The 22,755-nt window shown below is 41.2% G+C and overlaps 2 protein-coding genes across 7 annotated transcripts in view; both read left to right on the forward strand.

The window, feature by feature from the left end:
* pdlim5a (PDZ and LIM domain 5a) overlaps nucleotides 1–18,008 on the forward strand; it is a 55,851-nt gene extending 37,843 nt beyond the window's left edge. For 2 of the 6 annotated variants that reach the window (XM_068704293.1, XM_068704295.1), the window contains 6 exons: nucleotides 8,898–8,980; nucleotides 11,880–12,081; nucleotides 13,688–13,868; nucleotides 15,498–15,618; nucleotides 15,867–15,982; nucleotides 16,214–18,008. In XM_068704293.1, coding sequence (XP_068560394.1) covers nucleotides 8,898–8,980; nucleotides 11,880–12,081; nucleotides 13,688–13,868; nucleotides 15,498–15,618; nucleotides 15,867–15,982; nucleotides 16,214–16,303 — 793 coding nt within the window. In that variant the 3' untranslated portion in view covers nucleotides 16,304–18,008. Of the gene's footprint in view, nucleotides 1–1,270; nucleotides 2,170–2,286; nucleotides 2,458–2,568; nucleotides 2,644–2,801; nucleotides 2,934–3,217; nucleotides 3,383–6,657; nucleotides 6,736–8,897; nucleotides 8,981–11,879; nucleotides 12,082–13,687; nucleotides 13,869–15,497; nucleotides 15,619–15,866; nucleotides 15,983–16,213 lie in introns of those variants that run through there. The other 4 variants (XM_068704290.1, XM_068704291.1, XR_011102187.1 and 1 more) reach the window with 4 other exon arrangements.
* Nucleotides 18,009–22,241: 4,233 nt separating this feature from the next.
* Nucleotides 22,242–22,755, forward strand: part of bmpr1ba (bone morphogenetic protein receptor, type IBa) — a 65,078-nt gene continuing 64,564 nt past the window's right edge. The window contains exon 1 of the mRNA XM_068703574.1: nucleotides 22,242–22,317. The gene's annotated coding sequence lies outside the window, so the exon portion shown is untranslated. The remainder of the gene's footprint in view (nucleotides 22,318–22,755) is intronic.

The following is a 22,755-nucleotide window of genomic DNA, read 5'->3' on the forward strand; positions in this document are numbered from 1 at the left end:
TGATAAAATATTCTGCACAAATTCAAATATGCAGCTGTCAATCTGCATCTCTCTGCCTATGTCAGACTTGCCACTACATTAATGTATTGTCTTCCCTAGAGATACATAGTACATACACTGACTCTATACTGTATATTGTATGTGCTGGCTGTGATGCAGACAGCAAACAGGATCGGTTTCCACAGTGGTGAGAAAAGGCAGACAACATTGAATGGACCTCTCAGTCTATGTTCATTCTTAAACGTGATGCTATACAGAAATCTCACATGTAGTAAACAGGCAAACCCTGCAGCCTATTATGGAAGTCTGCATACAGCTAATGAGAGAGATGTAAAACTGTCAATCCCACTTTTGTTTTACAAATGCACTACATCACTGCTGTTTCTTCTTGGTCTTTTGTACCACTGTAGTGTAGATGTGGCAAAAAGGGGAAGGTGTGCGGTTTGGATAAGGAGTCTATTTCTAAGATCATTGAATATAGCACATCTGGCTTTGGTCTGTCTGAGTTATGAATGTCTGATTGAATAAGGTGTCATCTGAAAAATGGGAAGAGAATTCAACCTTTCATGGGTGTATATTATATAAAAAACAATAGCTTATTTGATATGCTGCTGGAATGTAAACAGACCGACCAGATCGCTGCTGAAAGACATCTGTATGGTATAAGGCAAGTCAGGAAGGCTCTTTTCAGTGAGCAGGTTGTTCAGCTTTGATGGTGTGCAAAGTGACTGTATAAATGCTATTAATGCTTGCAATGCAATGGAATTTTTTTTTGAGGCCCTTGCTATGTAAAATATGTCTCCAGTGCCTCTACATTTATTTCAACCCTATGTTTACTCTCTGCAGATTTAATAATAGTTAATTCCTTGGAGATTGTAATGGTGTTGCATTTTGAAAACAGCCGAACGTCTGGTGGCTGAAATGTGTCTTCTGTGTTTTGAGTTTTAAAAAAAATACTATTAATACTGTAGCTAATAAAATGATTACGTGTTTTCCTTGTCTTCCTTTCTTTCTGTTTCTGGTGTCCCTTTCCTTCCTTCCATTCTCCCCTTCTTCCTTAGCTCCTCCACTCTTTACTCTTCTAGTTGTCCCACTGAGTCTGAGACAAACAGTGGGGAGGTCACGTATAAGTGGTATAAATCATCATCTAAACTTGTGACGCTTTTTTCCACCTCTCCACCTGTCACGTTAAATTGTACCGCAACACGGCAGTCACTTTTAAATAATACAGCAGTTACAAAAAGGCTTTTTTAATGTCTGTGGTGTTCACACATGGCCAATAATTTGATGTGTTACAAACTGAATTTTAATACACTGTGATTTTGCAAGCTACAACACAGGTTTCACATTAGAGCATTTACTGACCACTTTAACACCTCCACTATAACAAACTCCTTCAATCTAAATGATATATTTGAAATGCATCAAAAAACTATTATGTGTTATTATGGTCTGCTATCTGTTATCTGCCAGTGACAGATCTCCAACGCATCAATCCGTTGACCCAGTAGAGGTTTCACGCTCAGCCTTCAGTGGACTCAATGATGCAGGAGCCACATCCACATCTGATCACATTGACCAACCACAGCCACAGGTGGCAGGCTCATCAGCCAATCAGCAATGGCCAGAGGAGGGAGCTACAATCCCCAACTATTTCCTCATTTCTGAACCTGGCAGCTTCTTAAAAACTCAGCATCAAGAGAACAATGCCTCATCTTCAACACCCCTTCACTTAGTTGCCATCCCAATGACATATTCAAGTTCTTTTAACATGTTTTATCAAGTACACCCAACCCATTTGTCTAATATCAACTATCCATTAGCTCCAATGTACGTACCGTTAACGCACACTAGTTCAACCCCGAGCCAAATACAATCATGTCAAACCCAAAGGCCGAATAACACGTCTCTTGATGGGATGTTAATGCCAGCACACGTCCCACATTTTCTCGGACCGAGTCCTGTTTGTACCCACACTCCAGCATCCTGTTTACCTGTTTCTAGTGTATCGCCTGCTCAAGAACTTAACTTGTCACCAGGTAGCGACTCCTCATTAGTTCAAAACCAAGCACTTGATGCTTCTTCTGATCATGGCCCTGTCCTCAGGCCAGCTGCTTCAGATGGTGCAGTTCCAGAACCACCAGGCTTTCAAAAGCCTGCAGGTGAAAGGTACATTGAGCTTGGGATGTTCTATTAAAGCTGACAGTATTACACTAAAATGCATAATAGGTCCAAAAAAGGATTTGACTGTAAACATTTTCTTTACTTTTTACTGCCTTGGTCTAGCAATTCCCTTGTGACACCACTAGAGGACAGCACAGACTCAAAAAACTCTGAGTGCAGCGGTCGTTTCACCGATGATGATGATGATGATGATGATGACCACAAATTATATAGACAAGCTAGCAATTCTCTGAAGGCCATGCAGACTCAGTTTGACCGTTCTCCTCAACACAGGTGCTGCGCAACACTTCAAATACTTGATACACATGAAGTAAACTTTTCAGCAACAGGTCATTAAATTGCTTCTGTGCAATAATCTGTGTGTCTGTATGTCTGTCCCTTCAGTTCTGCAGCTCAAGTCAATACTCGTCTATCTCATATATCAACACGTCATTGTGTATTTTATACCAAACCTGTCAGGTACAATGTCACTTAAGTGTTGTGAGAACTACAAATTAGTTCACTGTTAGGAGGAACGATACCAATCTGCCACAATTACTGAAACAATGTTTTTGTCATTTTTTCCCTATTTTCTGTGGAGAAATTAAATTTCACTTTGGTTGCATATTTATAAACAGGAGAGAGCTCCTGTCGAGTCCTCTGGACTTCCTGCCCAGAGCAGCCCCCAGCCCCCCTCCTCTCACCCCCAGCGCTCCCAAACAGCTCACACAAAACACACAACCTGAGCACAGCAGTCCGGTGCGGGCGAGGTAAACAGAGTGTTCCAGTGTTGTGTGTGTGTGTGTGTTGTGTGTGTGTGTGTGTGTGTGTGTGTGTGTGTGTGTGTGTGTGTGTGTGTGTGTGTGTGTGTGTGTGTGCTTCAGTATCCTTCTGTGTGTTCCCTGCCAACAACCTCTAGCTTTAGGCTTTAATTGATTGCTTCTGAAACCCTTTTCTCTTTCTATCTTTTTTATACAATTGACATCTTGGATCGTCACAATTTCCCTTTCCTCCTCTGCCTCCTCTCTTCCTCAATGTGTCATCACCTTGTCAGAACAACTTATCAGAGCGGTCCTAGGTCTCCTGAGAAGGCAGCGTCTCACTGCTTATTGGACGCCCTGCTAATAACTCCAATCACTCAAGCTCCGCCGCTACGCTTGAAGAAGAAGAAAAAGAAGCGTTGTAGCGTCAGTGAGCTGCACCTGTCCAAGAACAAGAGGTAGACGGGGCAGACCTGGACAAAACTAGCTTTAACTGTCTTGACTGCTAGAGAATTGTTCTTTGACAATGTTTAAAGTTTAAAACAATTAAGAATAATCATTAATTCATTTGTATTAATTGTGGTTTGAAGTCTTTTAAATACAGTTTTGTCCATGTCTGAGTCCATGAAAGAGTGACAATAATATAATCATCTTCTTCACAAATAATGTGATATGATATGACATCATTCACTCATTGATAAACACCAATGTGATGTGATGCATGTTTGTTTCACAATAATGGCACTCAAAAGAATTTCAATAAGGAAGACGAATAATTATTTATTTTTTAATGGTAGATGTATACCTAATTTTATCATTGAGTTGAAATAGCCATAAGTCCACTGAACATACCATCCATTGCAGTGAAAAAGCTTTGTTTGGTAAGAGCATGCCATCAATAAGAGACACGGTCCATATGTCTCTGTGGAGACAACTCATGACATTCCGTGGTCACTGTGAAACAACTTGGCAGCATCTCACAGAGATCAGTCACTGGCTAGTCGACACAACTGCACACATTTAAACCGTGAAGTATGAAAAGTGTGTGCGTGAGGGAAAGTTTGAGTGGGTGGATGTCTTTGTCATTGTGTGTGCATGTGTGAATGCACATGGAAGGTATGGTGTGTGAGGATTGAATGCGATCCAAAGAATATCACAGTGCTGAATTATAGACCATCTGTTGTGTGGTGGAGAGAGCTGCTGGACAGCAGTCAGCTATTTTAATGGACCATTTGTTCAATGTTCGAACCAAACCAACACATTTATGAGATGCTTAAAACAAGTTCTGGTCGGAGCTACAGTACTCAAGGGGTTACTTCTTAACATATGTAAAAAAAAATGACTCATTATCACTTCATATCACCAAACAAGAAGTCTTCTTTTCTGCCGGTAGTGCTGAAAAATAGACTTCAGATAACATAATGACAGGAAAAACTAGAAAGAGGGTACTCAGTAGAGTGCAGATCTCTACCAGGTGTGTCTGCAACGACCACTACTGTATTGTGTGATTGAATGAATACAACCCACAATTGGCTAATCCCCCTTTAGACCCCAATGGCCTGTAAGGCGTCGTAAAACGCATTTCATTCAAACTCAAAAACAAGCGGCAGTTAATGCAGGCAATCAGTTTGAAGCCGTCGTATAAGACACGTCGTACATTCTTGCCAAAAACTTCAAACTTCAAACTTCAGAGGATGAGTGTTGGTGAGGTAGTGTGTGTACTGGTAGTTCCATCTGTGGTTAGCTAAAACACACCGTCCAAAACAATAAAAGTGAGCCACTGAGCAGCGGCGGAGAGGTATGCAGCAGTGTGTTGCTGCTATTTCCATTAGCTGTTAGCTAAACACACCACATACTGTTATTCCCCCCCCCCCCCCCCCCCCCCCGCAGAGTCAGAGATGGGGGGTCGGAGATTCACTAGCGGCTCCTACCGGACAGGGACCGGTTAACAGGAGTGAGTGAGGAGTCAGCAGGAAGTTAATGGCAGTATGTCCTTGAGCATGGAGCCATAACAGGGCCCCCAACATATTATGCAGTTTGTTGCAGCAGAATGCGAGATAGCCGTGGATAGTCACAGAGGTGCACACTCACTCACTCACTCACTCACTTAACACACTCCGACGCCAACACACACACGACTGATCGCATGATCCTCCTGGCAGAGATAACATTGGAGATGGATAAAAAGAAAATAAATGTATTTGTCTCGCCCTCCCTCCTTCCTCCCATCCCTCTTTAATCATCCCTTCCGTTAACAAGGTTCATATGTGGCCCAGTGCGTCCAGATGGTCAGCTCTCTAACTGGCTACTATTGAATCAGAACAGCGGGGCCTCCATTAATCAACCAATCACAGTCTTGCAGAATACAATTAAGTTCCCTTATAATTGGCCTGATTGGTGGAGAATATTAACGAGCTGTGCTGTAATTGGCTCTAATAAATGAAGGACTGGGGAGCATCTTATTTCCTGCTCTACTTGTCACCTGTTGTTAGCCAATTAACAAAGCTAATGAAAATGAATGCCGTTAGCTTGTTCGCCAAGATAATTTGAATGGATGCCGCCATAGCCTTTAATCTCACAGAGCATTATAGCTCCATAGCATAATGAGGATGAGGTCTTCTCTGTTCTTTACAGGACCGTTAGCTGATGCTCTTGTTTCTGTTTCATAATAGCGAAAACGGCAAATTTAGTTTGATTAACTAGCCAGAAAGCTTACTGATTTACTTGCTTAATGTGCTACTTTTCTAGCTTCATGGTTACTTATAGCAGTGGTTGGGCAACCTGGGGGTCACTCACTGGTTTAATTGCTCACAGCTGATGTCTAAAGTATGGCCATGAATAGAATTGGAGCAAATGAGTGGAAGTGCTGTTGGTCATGCAAAATTGTTGACAGTAGATAGAATGTAAATTAGTTTACTGAAAATGGTAATGAAATTGTAGCATTTCATTATCAGTATTTATTTGTTTGTTTATATTTTTTACAACTTACAGAACACTTGACTTGCATATAGACATTTTATTTGTATTCTTTTGTTCGTTGGTACTTTTTAAAGATGCTTATGTAAACACCTTTTACATTTCTTTTCTTTATACTTGTTTACATAACAGTCCTGTCTCTTTACCTTCATTTGTTCAGCTTCGTTTTCCTCTTTACTAGCTGTTATTTTATATCAGTGTAAGTAAATCTACACGTGCTTGTCAAATAAATCCGATTCTGAAATTGTAGCTATGGCACTGTCTGCTTACTGTCTATACTCTCTTTCTCTCACTCTGGCTATAGACTTAAGAAGTTAGTATTGGCTCCTCCTGTCAGACTCATGGTATACAAAATGATAAGTAGATAATAAGAATGAAGACGGATGTTCTGCAGTGTGACAGTCTCTTTCCTATAGAGAGTACTTAAATCAGGACTGTATCAGCCAAAGGCTGATTAGCTGGAATCAATGCTAACACAACAGTCCGCAGGGTGCATTCATCACAATGCTTGTCACTGTGCTGTAGCTTGTGTGCTCATTGTTTAACATTGTTTGTATTCATCATATGCCTTTTCTAACCATGTGCCCTTCAGTTAAGATTCACATTGTGTCCGTGTTATCTTCTTTCTATTTAACAATAACAGCTACTAAGGGTGGGATTGCCATTTTGGACAGCTATATATAACCAACCATCTCCATCACTTTGTGTGTATGTTGCTTTCCTTATTTCTGTGATATCTTTTCTTCTCGCACCAAAGGGTGTCTTGGCATCAGTCTGCCACAGAAGAGGGAGACCCTCTCTTCTCTTCTCCCGTCAATGCTGTCTATGTCTTTAGGTAAATTTAAAGTCTTAAAGTCCTAAAGTGGTAAAGCAAGTGAACTCTCTCTGGGTACCACTTGATGTTGAGGCTCATGGCAGAGGCAGGGAGGTCAGCTCATACACAGAGCATCTGCTGAGGTGTAGTTAGCACACAGACGTATGCGTCCTCTATCTTTCTCTCTGTCGCTCGCTGCTTGTTGATTCATCTCATGGTTTCTATCACTCGCTCTCATTTTTTTCTCTTTCGCTCTTTCTCACTCACACAAAACAAATAGGCAAAACTCAACGTAACTATGACTGCAGTTGCCACAACACTTGTCTCCCATGAGTCCCCGAACAGCCAAGCACAAGGGGAAGACAGCAGTGATCCAACTGTTGGCATCGGCCACAATTATGCATTATGGGTGTAATATGTCTGGGGAGAGATTGCTGGCCCACCCAAGCTCCTCGACTGGCACTGATGAACAGACTCACACACTCACACACACACACACACACACACACACACACACACACACACTTGATGTTACTCATAGAGACGTTATTCATTTTGCATCATATTAAAGGGTAATGGAGAGTTTGAGGCTCTGAGGCCACATTTGATTGACGAGCAGAGACATTTTGTTCTGTTCCACTGCGATAGCTGGACGAGCTCTGGCACCTGCACGAGGACAGGGAGTTAAACGGAAAAGGACTTTTAAAGCCTTTCTCATTGTTTTTATAATAACTAACCTGCAAACATTTTTTTTATGTATTACTTAATTTCAATGACGCAAAAAACTTTTCCTGAAAATATGTTGTACTATATTTGTTTTTATATTTAATGTATTATCTAGGTGATTAATAATGGCTTTTCATGTGAAAATGTTTATAAAGTTGTTTTTTGGTCAGTTATAATTAATGGACAAAATCAGTCAATACAACCCTGAATAAGAGAACAATAAATTTATTTTTCCTAGAAAAAGAAAGAAGGTGCTGCCCTACATAGATCCAACAAAATGTTTTTCCTAATAAAAGCGTTGCACAATGAACAACTTAAACAGACAGTTTGCATCATGAGGGAGTATTTTGCAAATAATTTTGGCCCAGGAGAGAATGTGTGACCTCAAAACAATACCACGGATATTACATTGTTTACATTTCTTTAGAGACAAAATGTGTCACCCAGTTTTACAGCACTGTTGGCTGAATATAAACTGAAAACCCATCATTGGGTCAATGTATCTATTTTGTGTTGAGAGCTGATCCTGTGAGGTCATTTCCCCTCTTCTGTCCCTTGAATTTAGTGTTTTGGCATCGTTTGATATGATCACCGCAAAATTTTACTGCAGAGTCTCTCAAAGCCTTTGACCCAAATGTAAAATTTAGTGGGCTCATGAAAGCGCCGTGGGGATTCATTAAGTTTGTCTCTTCATGACCTCAATGAAGCGTCCAAACTCTTACATTTTAAATGAAAAGGGAGATGTCAACAATAACCCAAATATAGAAGTCATCCACTGAAAAAGGTAAACTCTATCCTGCACTATAAGAACTCTGTCTCCCTTCCATCATTAGTGCTGCCAGTCTGGCATTTGTCTACAGCACATGTGGAATGGGCGCTTTATTTCACTCTAGCGTAGTCCATTACTCTCTGCTAAGTCATTTATATTGATATACTGGCATCATTATTGAATGGGTGCGCTGTATCGTCAGTGCAGTGCAAACCTACTCGTCTCCTATCCATCATTAGGCCGGTGCTCTGGACTCTGTTCTGCTGTGAAAGTGGCACATGGGCAACATATTTGTGCTCACAAGTAGGAAGTGCACCATGAAGTTGAGTACTGTACTGTTTTGGCTGTAGCGGCATGCTGTGTTTTGTTTGGTACCATATTTGTCTTTGCTCTGTCAGCAGGTATAGGCGGTCTGGATTCTGTCTTACTGCATTTTGACAGGAACTTGAAAAATGAGACCGTGCTTGCGTGGCGTTTCTTTTTTCTAATGGCCACGGAAACAGCATCTTTGTGAGACACAGACTGAGCAGGAGGCAAATAGTGACCGTGTCTTTTTGCAATCTAAGCAGTGCAAATTGAGTTTCATGTGCAGGAGCAATGGTTTCTGATGTGTTTTCATTAAATGAATACAATTTCTAAACCTATTAATTGATTTACATATAATCTCCATTTTTTTCTCTCTGCACAGTGAGGAAGGAGAGGAGCCAGAACTCAACAGCCATGAGTCTGCAGTTGTCAAGACCATGATCAAAGGACCTGTTGCAATCCAGGGTAAACACAGTGTGTGTGTTCCACTTGTGATAGCAGCTCATCTTTGATGTTTTTTTATTTACTTCTGTCCACATTAACAACAAGCACTGGTCATTGCCAGCTGTAATATTTCCACTCTGTTTAAAATATGATTCACGGGTCGAGGAGCAAGCCACAGTTGGCATGTGTCTTATAAACTGACTGGAGTTTTGTGAAAACATTAAAGAATACAGAATGTATTCATAATGTATAGGTTTCAGCAACTAAAATGCATTTTTGTTCGAGTCAATTGCTGCATGAAATCTGCCTAATTTCTGTTGCAAAATCCAACAAAAGTATATCTGTCTGACTGTGTGTGAGTTGCTTTTACTGTAGGCATGTTGTGGTAGTTTTTCACTAAATTAAGTAGCGTTAGAATAATCAGACTAAGGTGCCTGAACTGTTTTCTTAGCATAAGTCACGGTAAATGCTGTAGAGTGTCCCAAAATAGATTCCTCTCATAAAACTCTCATTTAGGAATTGAACTAAATTTTATTTCAAGTATGCATTTTGATTGATTAATGTATCCCACCTACAGTTAAAAATAATATTGTTGTTTTTTTCTTGTACAAAAAATGTTTGGTTCCAAATCCTGGCATAGTGTAAAACTGATTTACTGCTGTAGGGTTGGATGTTGTTTCAGCCAGTTAGCAAGGGGAAAGAGGCTTATTTTCCGTGCTTGAAGCGTGACATATGTTGTGAAATAGGTCACTGCAGACTTTCTTTTTCTTTTCTCGTCTTTTTCCTCTGTGGAAGCCCATTAAGCAGGCGAGAAGGCCCCGCTCTGCCTGTGGCGCCTTGCTTAGTCACACGTGTAGCAGTTTTACTCCGTTAGAAAGATAATATTTACTGAAGGGACCTGTCGGGAGTTATGAATAAAGTTTTAAAGGCAAGCCACAGAGCTGCAGTATAATGGCCCTACTCCATCTGCACTCAGACCATAGATTCAGAGATTGAATGTCTTTTCTGGACATTATTCTGCTTTTCATGTACATACCAAAATATACATTACATTTGTTTGTGAATACTTATTTTTGAATCTAGCCTAATATGCTTCAACTTTTACCCCATCCATTCTGTCAGCACAAGTCAGTTCTCTCCCTGATGTAACTGAGACTCTACAAAAATCGTAAACGTAGTCACTTACCCATGGACCCAGGCTCATGAAAATATACTACTAGCCGTATAATGCCCTAGAAGCAGTAAGCCACTGATCCATTTTGAATTCTAGTTGCAGTTAAGATACCCAGACCACCAGACACTGCCTTGTTGCAAATGCCTACTGTAAAATACAGTATATTGGCATGATGTTCAAATTAAAAAAAACATTCTCCTCCAGAGAATTATCACCTGAATTTGCAGCTCTATGCAGCTTTACAGAGCTTTACAGCGAGTTTCAGTTCTTTGCTGTTTTACTCGTAACTTTTGGTTTTTGTTCACTTCTGTTCAAAAACAGAGCTAGAAGAAGAGTGAATACAATACTTGTATTTATCAGGCGGTCAGAAACACAACTCCAAATCCATTTTAATGTTGCTCTGCTGATTGTTTAAATAAGCAGCTGTTTGCTACCAAGTTCGCTAGATCAACTTAAAAGATGTTGATATGTTCTGTTCACAACTTGTTTCTGGTGCTCCCAAGTGGCCAAAAAAACATGTTATTGCAGGTTCAACCAGGGATTAACCTCTGGGTCTGATAAGTGAAGCCAATGCGGAAGTGCTTTAAATGTGGATTATTTTTAGTAGCCAGAAGACGCAACTCCTCTGGTTGCAAAAAGAAGTGAGATTGTATTGTACTTCTGACTTGATTTATTACCATACTAAAGATGGTAAACATGAGTTTATGGTCTCAAAAGCTAGTTTCACGTCATCTTCAATACAGCATGATGTTCATTTGGTAAATGATGGTCCCATTCAGAGTAAAATAGAGGGAAAAGCAGGGTATGCTTTAGGGGTTGGCTACCTTGTGATTGACAGGTCGCTACAACGACATTTTCTGGTCTGGGAGTTGTCTTTGTTTCCGTCTTACAACTTGAACCTTTTCACTGTGTGTTTTCAGTCCATACAAGTGATTGTAACATTTTGGTCACCTAAAACTGTCTTCATGTGTTCTCGTGTCACTTCTGGTTGCAAAAAAGCCAAGATGGTGACGGACAAAATGCTAAACAAAAGGTTCCAAGCGGTAGTCCACAGAGCAATAGGCGACGTCATGGTGACTTTGTCCACTTCTTACATACAGCCGATGGGTTTAACCTGAAATTAATTCCTTACTACCCCCAACATTTAATGTAAACCCGGCCCCATTCCTAGCCCAAACAGACACACTTTAACATGGCATGTTATGGTAAATCCAAGCTCTAAAAGTAGCCCTAGCCTCCCCATGCACACACATACAAAAACAAATCTCCATCCACAGTGTGGAGATCAAAGGCCAAGCTACATGTTTAGCCAGGTGTGGGTCTGGGTTTAAGCTGAGGGAATGTCTTGGTGGTCCATGTCTACGTGTGTGTGTGTGTGTGTGTGTGTGTGTGTGTGTGTGTGTGTGTGTGTGTGTGTGTGTGTGTGTGTGCAGGCATATAATACGCCATAGGAATGTGTCAAAGGTGGAGTGAAAGATTCAGGGAAGATTGATGTGGTGAATTCATGGTTTTGACAACAGTAGTCAGCCAGCTGCGTGCACCGCCATGACACCTGCTGGGTGTATAGACAAAGAGGGTAGAGGTCAAATAACTTACACACCTGGGAAGAAAACACAGACGCACACATACACACATACGTTGTGATGCTCTAAGTGCTCACTTTTTTTGTTTTCCATTTGTTCCTTCTTCCTTTTGCCATCTCTGTTTCGCCAGTATAACCTTTTATCTCCCCTCCATCTTCTTCAGGTCACGGTCCACGGACAGGTTTGATCACCCCATCTTTCGGTATGAAGGGTAATGGAAGCGCCAGTGTCCCGAGAGGTCCTGCCCCAGCCCGACCTTTACCTCAGCCCCACCCTAAAGACGAGGACACCCTGGTCCAGATGGCAGAACACATCCCTGCTGGGACTCGGACGCCCATGTGTGCCCACTGCAACATGGTGATCAGGTGAGGGACAAATACCGTGACTAATACTGTAACGTCATTTGAGGATCTCTGAAGGGACTATATGGATTTTATAAATTCTACCTTTTTAACCAGGGACCTCAATTAACCTACAGTGATTACTGTACAAGCGCCATTCTTGGTAGCAAGCTGCAGAATGAATGTCATGAATGAAGAAGCTATGGCCTCACTCATCAGGATGGAATGAGGCTGTCATCACCATGTATAGTTAAAATTGTGAGAGGAAGCAGTTGACATGCAAGGTGTTTAGTTCTGTCATATTATGCTCATATGCTGCTTGCACAAGGATATAATCAAAAAACAGGCAATCTCTTCCACTTGGCTGCACAGACATCCATTTGTACTCAAGCAAATTAAGATCGGAAAGGAAAATATGTCCACTTCTCAATTATTCATTGTCCCAGTTCGGCACTTCCAATAATTGAATGGAACCCATCTTGAGTAAATAATCTGTGTATGAAACTGTAGAACTACAAAGATCTGACTGTGGTGTAGATAAGGGGAAGGGGAATTAAGTTGCACCTGCAGAGCAAACTGTGGTGATGTTGCACACGTACAGCATGTAGACACTGAATGCAAAACACACACACACACACACACACACACACACACACACACACACACACACACACACACACACACACACACACACACACACACAAACAAACACTATATAGGCTGATACAACTCTTGGTTATCCTGTTCAGTTTTTCCGCTTAATTATAGGGTTTGTATTTTTTGTTTTCCTCTTGTGTAAATCCAACAAGAGCTGTATACAAGAGCACACCACTTCCTCATCCTCCTTCCTGCCTCTTCATCTCATGACTGCCCTAACCCAAGTGTTATCTAACTTGTGTCACCTTACATGACATCCCACTAAGGATATAGGGTCGCTCACATGTTAATGGAGGCCAAGCTAGAGCCACTAACTGGGAAAGCTCAGATAAGCACAACTAAGCTATTGTGTGGAGTAAATTAGTCTCTGTTGTTTTCCCACTTTACCTAATCATCAAAGTGGACAGTGCCAAGGTGCTGTCTGAGTGGACGCAGAGGGCGATGGTAGCAGCAGACCTCTTGTGACGTCAACACATTATATTTCTAAACTGTGTTCCTCGTTTCTGAAGCAACAATGAGTGACCTGAATGGAATGCTGAAACAATGAATCCATTAGTTGATCGAACAATTCTGATACTAATCATAATCATCATAATGTACATTATGATCAATGTAATGGAATAAGCAGGAAATATGCTGAGTTACCAAGAGACAGCTTCTAGAAGTCATTCATTCATTTATTAATTTGCGGTTTGCCCATTTGCCCTCTAGTGGCTATTTGTAGACATGGCAATGAAAACACAATACATTAATTACATGACCTATCAGCATAACTGCAGAGCAATGTAGTTTACTTTGCATATGTACTTGCATTCATGACGAGGTATCATCATAACACGAGTAATTATAATAATTAGCCTGTGTGTCATGGGTTCATTTTTTCCAATACAGAGTTATTTGGTAACTTCAGTTCAAAACCTAAAGTTGATTGCCACCTATCCTGTTGTCTCCTCTTGTGTTTTTTCCCCCCCAGAGGACCGTTTTTGGTAGCAATGGGGAAATCATGGCATAAGGAGGAATTTAACTGTGCCCACTGCCGTATATCCCTGGCAGATATAGGCTTTGTGGAAGAACAGGGATCTGTCTACTGTGAACACTGCTATGAAGATTTCTTGGCTCCGTCATGCAGCCGCTGCCAGGCCAAGATACTGGGGGTGAGTTGGTGTGAAGCTAAATAGAGCAGGAGGGTGTGTGTGTGTGTGTGTGTGTGTGTGTGTGTGTGTGTGTGTGTGTGTGTGTGTGTGTGTATAAATTGTTGTCTGTCTGCTCTTGTGTCTTGTCTGTTTTGTGATGGCCATTCAACAGAATGTACTGTACAGTTCAGATTCATTAACTTTGATCATTTTATGCAATGCTAAAATACAATGAAGATGACAACAGACCTCTAGCATTGCAGTGCTAGGAAAGATAACATGGAGGATTTGCCTGAAGACTTTAAGTCGGTACCATTCACCTACTGTACAGCTGACCTTTACATTGTGTGTGTGTGTGGCTGTTTCAAACTCAACCACCTGTTGTTTGGAGACCAAAAGCGATCTCTTGGTATTCTTTTGTGCTTCAGAATGAATGAACAGTTTGTAACACTGTGAACAGACTGGTTTACAGCAACTACATTAAGCATGTCAGTTGAATTCTTAGTCTTCCTTGCTCTGTAGTTTTACCACTATGGGCCTGCTGCAGGTTGAGGGGTTCAAAGTGGGAATAATGGATACATAAAGTTTGGTAGTCTACATGATTACATGAAGCACCTCCCAAATGTGAGATGCATTTCCTATTAATGATACAGAAAAGAGACTCTTGATGTTTATATCTAAAACATCCGACTCCTCAATGTGAGTTTAAATAGAAGTTGATCCAACATTTAAACTGATCCATGTGTAACACTTTATTACTATGGAATCCAGTTATCTTCATATCTTCTGTCGTTTTACTTTGTGCATTAAGACCTATTTTTATCAATCTGAGACCAAATAATAAAGATACATTAGACATCTTCAAATGTTCACCTTTAGGGTCAGTCCAACCCCGGACATGCATGATAAATGCTTAGCAGGTCAATGTAAGAAAGCTATAGGGAATTTCTATAGTGACCAGCACTGAAACTCAGGAATGTGGTGTATGTCCTGGTGTTAGGAGAATTAGGCTTAGAGGCCTCGAGGCTGCAGGTGTACCATGAACCCAGAGTGTCAGGAAGCTGAGATCTCTGCTCTCATAACAGATCTGACATTCATCCCTCACGTGTTCTAACCTCTTTAGCCTCTATCCCTTTCAACCCTTTATTTCTCACACATCTTCAACCAGCTTATGGCTTCTTATTAACCTGTTTTCTCACTCCCTCTCCCCTAATCCGTCATTTTACTGCGGCCCACCAACTTTCCATTGATTCCCTGTCCTGTCTTGTTCTCACAGTTTAAGGGTGGGAAAGAAAGCGGTTGGTTTATTTTATGCTGGGTCATGTGGCCCACAAGAAAGAAACAAACATCATATTTAAATGTGGCATGAGAAGAAGACATACTGTAGGATAGTGTGTACATTTCTGATAACAGACAAATGTATCCGTTATGATCAAGTAGGGGCTGATAATAGAAATTAAATGACATTAATGCACAGCAGTGCTACAAATAATGACCCAATAAGCTATCAACAAGGCAGCATCCTACCAAAAGTCTCTGTTTCCTGGATCTAATTTTCCAATTACTGTGACCGACTCACACAGAGACCAGTGCTCCTAATGAACTGCATGAGGCCTCCAACTAACTACACTGTTTGCTTTTTGCTCCCAGGAGGTGATAAATGCCCTCAAACAGACGTGGCACGTCTACTGCTTTCTGTGCGCTTGCTGTCAGCAGCCAATCAGAAACAACACCTTCCACCTGGAGGATGGAGAACCATACTGTGAACAAGGTGAGTGATATGGACTCTGAACAATATGCTGATTGGACACAGAGATCTTGCTGATGGGGCTGATGAAGGCTGACTGGAGGACAAAAGTCAGTGGATTGAAAGACAAAGCTGTTATGAATAGACTTTGACATTTTGGTGCCAACAATAAAGAAAGAAAATAATTTCTGTAAAAAAAAAGAAAGAAAAACAAAGAAAGTGTTGATGTTCATGTGGTGTATGTCATGCCATGATGCTTTGTGTGTCAAAAGACTTCTACAATATGTTTGGGACCAGCTGCCATGGCTGTGAGTTCCCCATTGAGGCTGGAGACAAGTTCCTGGAGGCCCTCGGTTACACCTGGCATGACACCTGCTTCGTCTGCACTGTAAGTGAAGGATTCGTATATAGTCACAGTAAAGTTAATTGAGAGACAATTATCCATCTCACTGGACAAAAACGCAGGAGCAGATTCAGGGTCCCTCACAGTGATGAGATAAATGCACTTTCTGGTATTTGTCTCATTATTTCTAAGGAGATGGTGAGTTATCAATGAGGAGTTTAAAAGTTTTCTGGACAACTTTACTTATGTAACCTTTCTTTGTATATTTTTCCTCAGGTGTGCTGCACCACTCTCGAAGGCCAGACCTTCTTCTCCAAGAAAGACAAACCTCTTTGCAAGAAACATGCTCACACACTGAAGATATGAATCTTGAACTTTCTTCACAACTTTCTAGCCTTACTTTCTCCCTTGGTGGATGGGAAGGCCTCTTTATAGTCCTTGCAACAATAAATCTCAAGCAATACTCGCACAAGCATAGAGGTATAAGGGAAATATTGCCATGAATGCAAAAGTAAACTTGTTCTTGTCTTTGTACTGAGACCCTTCGTAAAACCAGTACTTTTCTCATGAGATTTCTACTATGAGCAGCAAGTAAAGAATCACTGTTTTTAACCACATTTCACCACAAATATTGATTTTGATCTGGATTTTATTAGAATAGTTTTACTGCCAAATGGTGATAATCACCAAAAGTCAGACGTTCAATATGTAGGATTCTGTGATTCTAGTCTTTGACTTGATCCTAGTCTTTATTTCTTAATCCAGAGTTTGATCTTGAGTTTCTCAGAAGCACGGCAATGAGCGGTGAGATCCAGTCAGTGTACAAAGACGCTCGGGTAACCTGCTAAATCACTCAACGCCTGAACTTAGACAGTGTCAGAAATGTGTGAGAACATATACATATGCTATAGGACTTTAAAGAGAGGAGGATATTGGGCAATTATTTTCTAAGCAGGTGTTTATTTTTGTTACTGTTAATGTTTGTGTAGCTTTAATCAAATAACAATCTGATCCGCAGCTTGTAAAACAAGTCCAAGAGAACATTAGCCATCCAATTTCCTGTGTCAAACGTTGTTTCATCAGAATCTTCATAGAGAAATGTGCTTGTGCTGGTTGTTTTAATACAGGTGAGCTGGATGTCTGGGGGGATGGACAAAACATTTGCCTTTGATCCGTGCTTAGACTGATTTTAATTTTCTGTATTTTTGAAATTAATTTTATTTTCTATTTGTTGTGTGAAACTTGAAATATTGACAATTTTTTTAACCGGTTTCAAAATAATAGGTCACATTTAGTAATTTACAACAGTGAGGCACTTAAGAAAGAGAGATAAGAAAACGAGAAGTGTTCTTTATTGTATGGAGGACAGAACTGGCCCTAAATATATATTATCATACATACAAAATAGATAAATGTGTAACAAAATATTAAGCCCATTTTATGTTTATTTCCTTACCATTATTGACTGACATATCTTGATAATTGTGCTCCATACTGAGTGCCATATAGTTTAATGAATCATATTCATATTTTTACTTATTTTATCTCATGCTATTTATAAAAATTGCATTCTTTTGTGGTTGATTCCGTGAGTAGCTCTTTCTGTCCCGACCTGCAGGAAAATAAGGTCAAACATAATCCATGTGTTGTAAACTGTATATTTTATTTTGTTTATAGAAGTGAGAAATGTCTTATCTGACGATATGTATTTAATTGTTTGAGTAACTGGGCTTTTCCTTTTCAGGGAATGGATGGGGGGTAGTTTCTTATCTGTTTTTAGTATCAATATGCTGACTTGGAGATATTGACTTTGTATTATGGCTGAGGGGTACACTTGGTCTTTTCTGTTTAGTTTAAAACACCAGAAGACATGGCAGCAAAACTCACTTATTATTAATTTCACATATTATTAGAAGAAATCTGTGTTTTTTACGGTATGTGACAAAAAGGGGGCAAGTACAGTGTACAGTGAAAATCCAACATGGGGAAAATAAGCTTGAGTCTCTAAAAAACGATTAAAATGGATCTGATTTGTTTAATAAATGATGCTCTTTTAAACCCCCAAGAGAAATATCCTGTGTTTCCTTATGTTTGCTTTCTTCTCGCTCAGTGTAATACTATCTTACCACACTAAACTTCCTGCATTGCTTGAGAAAACCACATGGCAGCACAGAGGAGTCTGACATAAGCAGTGTGAAAAGCAGATGTCAACGCATGTCTCCACTATGCTGAGAAAGGTCCAAGAAGACCGAGATAGAAAGAGAACCGAGAGGTGAAGATACTGTGAGAGATGAGGACGTGAGCGTCGCCATGGTTGTAAGAATCTGTGACTGATTCTTATCCAAATATTTGATTTATGTTTTCACAAGACAAATTTACAAACCAAAAAGACCACCGCACAGACCAACACCACCTCCTTGTACTAAAATCATAGCATATATTGATTACCCTTACAACAAAAAGTAATTCATCTTTACCAAGTAATTCATGTGGCTGATGCCACTTCAAGCCGTTTCTATAATGGGTATTTTTGTACATTCTTGACAACAATACAATAACCTGTGCATCATGCCTTCAACTTTTTTTTTATAGAGATGAATAAAGTGTGAACAAAGCAAAATCTTCCGGCGTATCTCCTTTCCCACTCTTTTAACCTTTTTATCACTTGTGCGTGGACCACCATCAGCTGACACTAAGAGACAAGTATATGCCACACTAAACAATTTGAAATTTTAAATGTCTTCTGGTTTTTATGAGCATTCAAACATGCATGAATTATCACACAGACCTGCCCTCCGCCGCCGGTGGACACTATACCACGCACAATGAAACGGAAGCATTGCTAAGTGCAACGAAGCCTCTGCAACAAACGGTTTATGGGTTATAAAATGTGTGTGTGTGTGTGTGTGTGGGGGGGGGTTATGAGTCCATTTTTGCAGGTGAATGTCTTCAGGCCTGGACCCTAATCATGGCTGAGAAATTCGGAGCAGATTTGACAAGGTACACTGAAGTTAACACAATTTCCTTTTTTTTAAAGTAGATAATACAGCAAACAATGTTGCATGAAAATGCAAACGTTTAATAACTTTGGAGCGCGAAGGTCTCTTTTCCTGAACAAATCTGTAGGAGGACTTCATTAAAGTACAGAACCTGTAACAGGCTCAAAATAGGCTAAAAATTTACTTTAAATTCGAAATGCTTGACTCACTTTAGAGTTTGGGGTATAACTCCAAGAGGCATTTTTGTTCGTCTCCACATGTTCATCTGTCTACCAAATTTCATAAATGTAGGTGAAACCTTAATAGGTATACCTTAATGTTAGAGACATTTTAGGGGGCGCTATGAAGCCATAAACCCACACCCTTCACAAAAAATAAAAGTAAATTAATTCCACAACGTCCCATGGTGTGCATGCAAAAATTCCAAACTTTTTGAGCACCTTCAGCCTGTTTGTCCGTCTGTTTGTCCAGATGAAACATCCATCTCCTCCTGGACAGCAGTTTGCTCCATGTGACAGCGAGACGCCTGCAGGGATCTCTGTCTTCTTAGGCCTCCTTCTTCTATTTTCGGGGAGCTTCCCCCATCTTGCTCAGTTTTTTTCTGCAGCTTTGGACCTTGAGCCCTTCCAAACACTCTCAAACTCCTCTGCTTTTGAGAGAGTCTCAAACTCTTCTGAGTTTTTGTTAAACAGCTGCACCCTCAGGTAATAAATGGTGTGTCCAGGTTGCACCAAAGTCCTATCCAGCAGGGAGCTCTAACTTCATTGCCTCAAATTAATTTTTTGATGGACCACTGTCTTTGCCTTCTTCCACGTCAATTTGAATGGTCCTTGGTGTTGGAGGCCGGTTCCTTGAGCTCCTTCTGAGCTTCCTTCAGCATCGTGCTGATCTATCTCAGCCGGGATTTCAGATTCTCTGTATCCCTGACAGGAGAGAGGACATAGCTACATATCTCTCTCTGCATCAGATCTTTCTAATCATCTAATCATCCTTCTATTCTTGGAGCTGATCAAGGAAATTGGCCAAGAGTCCTCTCGGATTTCAAGGTGTACTCTTCCCTTAGATCCACTTTGGATGAGCCTCGCCTCGCTGTCCTTCAGTTCTCCTGCTCGTAAAAGCAGCGAAATATTGAGTAAGCGTAAGATTTAATTTTCTAAGTTGGAGTGTGCCATTACTTCCTCCAGAAACCTTCTACTTGAGAGGAATCAGTTGCTGACCAAGCATCACAGACAAAAGAGACTATGATAGTGTATGAGGATCAGGCTGAGGTTATGTAATGACAGTTTACATAGGTTATCTGATTTGGGATTGGTTGTGCTAATTAGATAGATACTAACTTTATTGATCCCGTGAGGGGAAATTATTTTGTTACAAGCAGCAATAGGTTACAGAGCAGCAATAGGTCACAGGTAAAAAATCTTAATATTATATAAAAAGAAAAAGAAAAATACAAGAAAAATACACGTCACAATATATACAGTTATAATATAGTAAAGATGTTATATAAACAATGCACACTATATACACAGTGAATAGAACAGAATAATATTAAATCAACTAAATAAACAGTAGTGCAGAGGTTTAACGATTTGATTTGGCCCGAGGTGATTTATTGTACAGTCTTATAGCAGTAGGCAGGAATGTTCTCCTGTACCTGTCCTTATGACAGCGGAGCTGGATCATTCTGTTGGAGAAAGTGCTCCGCTGTCCCTGCAGTAGGTGGTGGAGAGGGTGGTCCTGGTTATCCAATATGGATGATAGTTTCTTCAGTGTCCTCCTCTCCACCACCTGTTCCAGACTGTCCAGTTTACAGCCGATGATGGAGCCGGCCTTCTTAACCAGTTTGTTAAGTCTGTTGGTGTCTCCGGCTCCAATGCTGCTCCCCCAGCAGACTACGGCGAAGTACAGTGCACTGGCCACAACAGACTGGTAGAACATCTCCAACATCTTGCTCCACACGTTGAAGGATCAAAGTTTCCTCAAGAAAAAGAGTCAACTCATCCCCTTCTTGTACACAGCGTTAATGTTGGCCTTCCAGCTCAGTCTGCTGTCGATGGAGACACCCAGGTACTTGTACTCCTTCACCATGTCCACGTCCTCTGCCAGAACTCTCAGTGGCTGTGGAGCCGTCGTCCTCCTCCTGAAGTCGACCACCATCTCTCTGGTCTTGGCCACGTTCAGAAGCAGGTGATTTCTACCGGCCCACTCCACAAAGTCATCCACTACTGCCCTGTACTCCTCCTCCCGTCCGTCCCTTATACACCCGACCACTGCAGAGTCATCAGAGAACTTCTGCAGATGGCATGACCCCGAGTTGTACTGGAAGTCAGTGGTGTATAAGGTGAACAGGAAGGGAGACAGAACAGTTCCCTGTGGGGCTCCAGTATCACTGACCACCGTATCAGACAGCACACGGCCCAGTCGGACAAACTGTGGTCTGCCTGTGAGGTAGTCAGTGATCCAGGAGACAGTGGACGCGTTAACCCCCACCTCCCGCAGCTTCTCACTCAGTAGCACTGGTTGGATGGTGTTAAATGCACTGGAGAAGTCAAAGAAAGTGATTCTCACAGAGCCACCGGGTCCATCCAGGTGCGACTGAGCTCGTTGCAGCAGGTAGATGATGGCGTCGTCCACTCCCACATGAGGCTGGTATGCAAATTGCAGAGGGTCCAGTGATGATTTCACCTGCGGTCGGAGGTGGGCCAAGACCAGCCTCTCCAGCACCTTCATCACATGGGATGTGAGGGTGCCTGTAATATCATGATTTACAATGATTTCTTACTTTATGTAAAGTGTATGCTTTCCCATTAAATTAATGTGAAAAGACTGAAAGCTGTCTCCTGTAAGAAATAAACTAAACAAATCCATAATTATAGTAGTTTTCAAATAAACACATTCCTTCCTGCACTTAGTTTTTTTCTTTGACTTCCAGGTTATTAGTGAATATATTATTACCGGTGAAGAGACAGCACAATTAGGCCTTTTTAGTTGTTCATTATTTATAGTAGAGGAGAGTGGTTGTGGAAGCCAGTCAGAGCACGACTTCACTCAATCACCTTCGTCTTTGCTAATGCGCTTCTCCGTGGCATTAATCACCCCTCATACTGCTGAGCGAGGGGCTTCTCGTGTGTGAGACCAATGTGTGAGCTTGTGTGTGTGTGTGTGTGGGGGTGTGTGTGGGTGTGAGTAAAGAGAGAGAGAGAGAGAGAGAAAGAGAGAGAGAGAGAGAGAGAGTGAGAGTGAGAGTGAGAGTGAGAGTGAGAGAGAAAAGCCACAACTCTGTCGTAGAAAGAGACCGACTCGCATCTGTGCGGAGTAGCCTACCGAGTGCTAAAACTTCTCCTCTCCATCAAAAGAAGAAAACAAAGAAAGTAGCCGAAGGTGAGTAGCCTGACGTTAAACTTGGAGTGAAGGCGGGTGACTCAACAAACTCTTTGCGTGGTATTACTTTTCCAAAGTGACGCGTCTGTTTGCAAACAAACCCCCTTCGGAAGTGACAGGCGTCGCTCTTTCTGTTTGCTCGGTGTTGACAGTGTGCGGTTGACTCGTTTTTTGGAGATTTAGCTCAGCGCGTGGACGTTGTAGCAGCTTTTGAGAGTTTCAGTGATATTGAGTCTGAATAGTCTGCCCGTGACTTCACATCAGCGGTGTTTACATTCTTCTCTGCGCAGCATCATGTTTGGCCTCTCAGGCTCCGTGACCTGTATTGTTTACAAAGAAGAAGAAGCATGGCATCAACCTACAGCCACTGTACTGTGTGCGTTTGAAACAGTGGCAGTACGATTTGTTTTCACGTCGTGATACATTTGTCAGGGCCAA

This window comes from Cebidichthys violaceus, unplaced genomic scaffold (genome assembly GCF_023349555.1).
Source record: "Cebidichthys violaceus isolate CVI_PGR_0920_01 unplaced genomic scaffold, fCebVio1.0.p SCAF_9, whole genome shotgun sequence".
Classification (NCBI taxonomy): Eukaryota; Metazoa; Chordata; class Actinopteri; order Perciformes; family Stichaeidae; genus Cebidichthys; species Cebidichthys violaceus.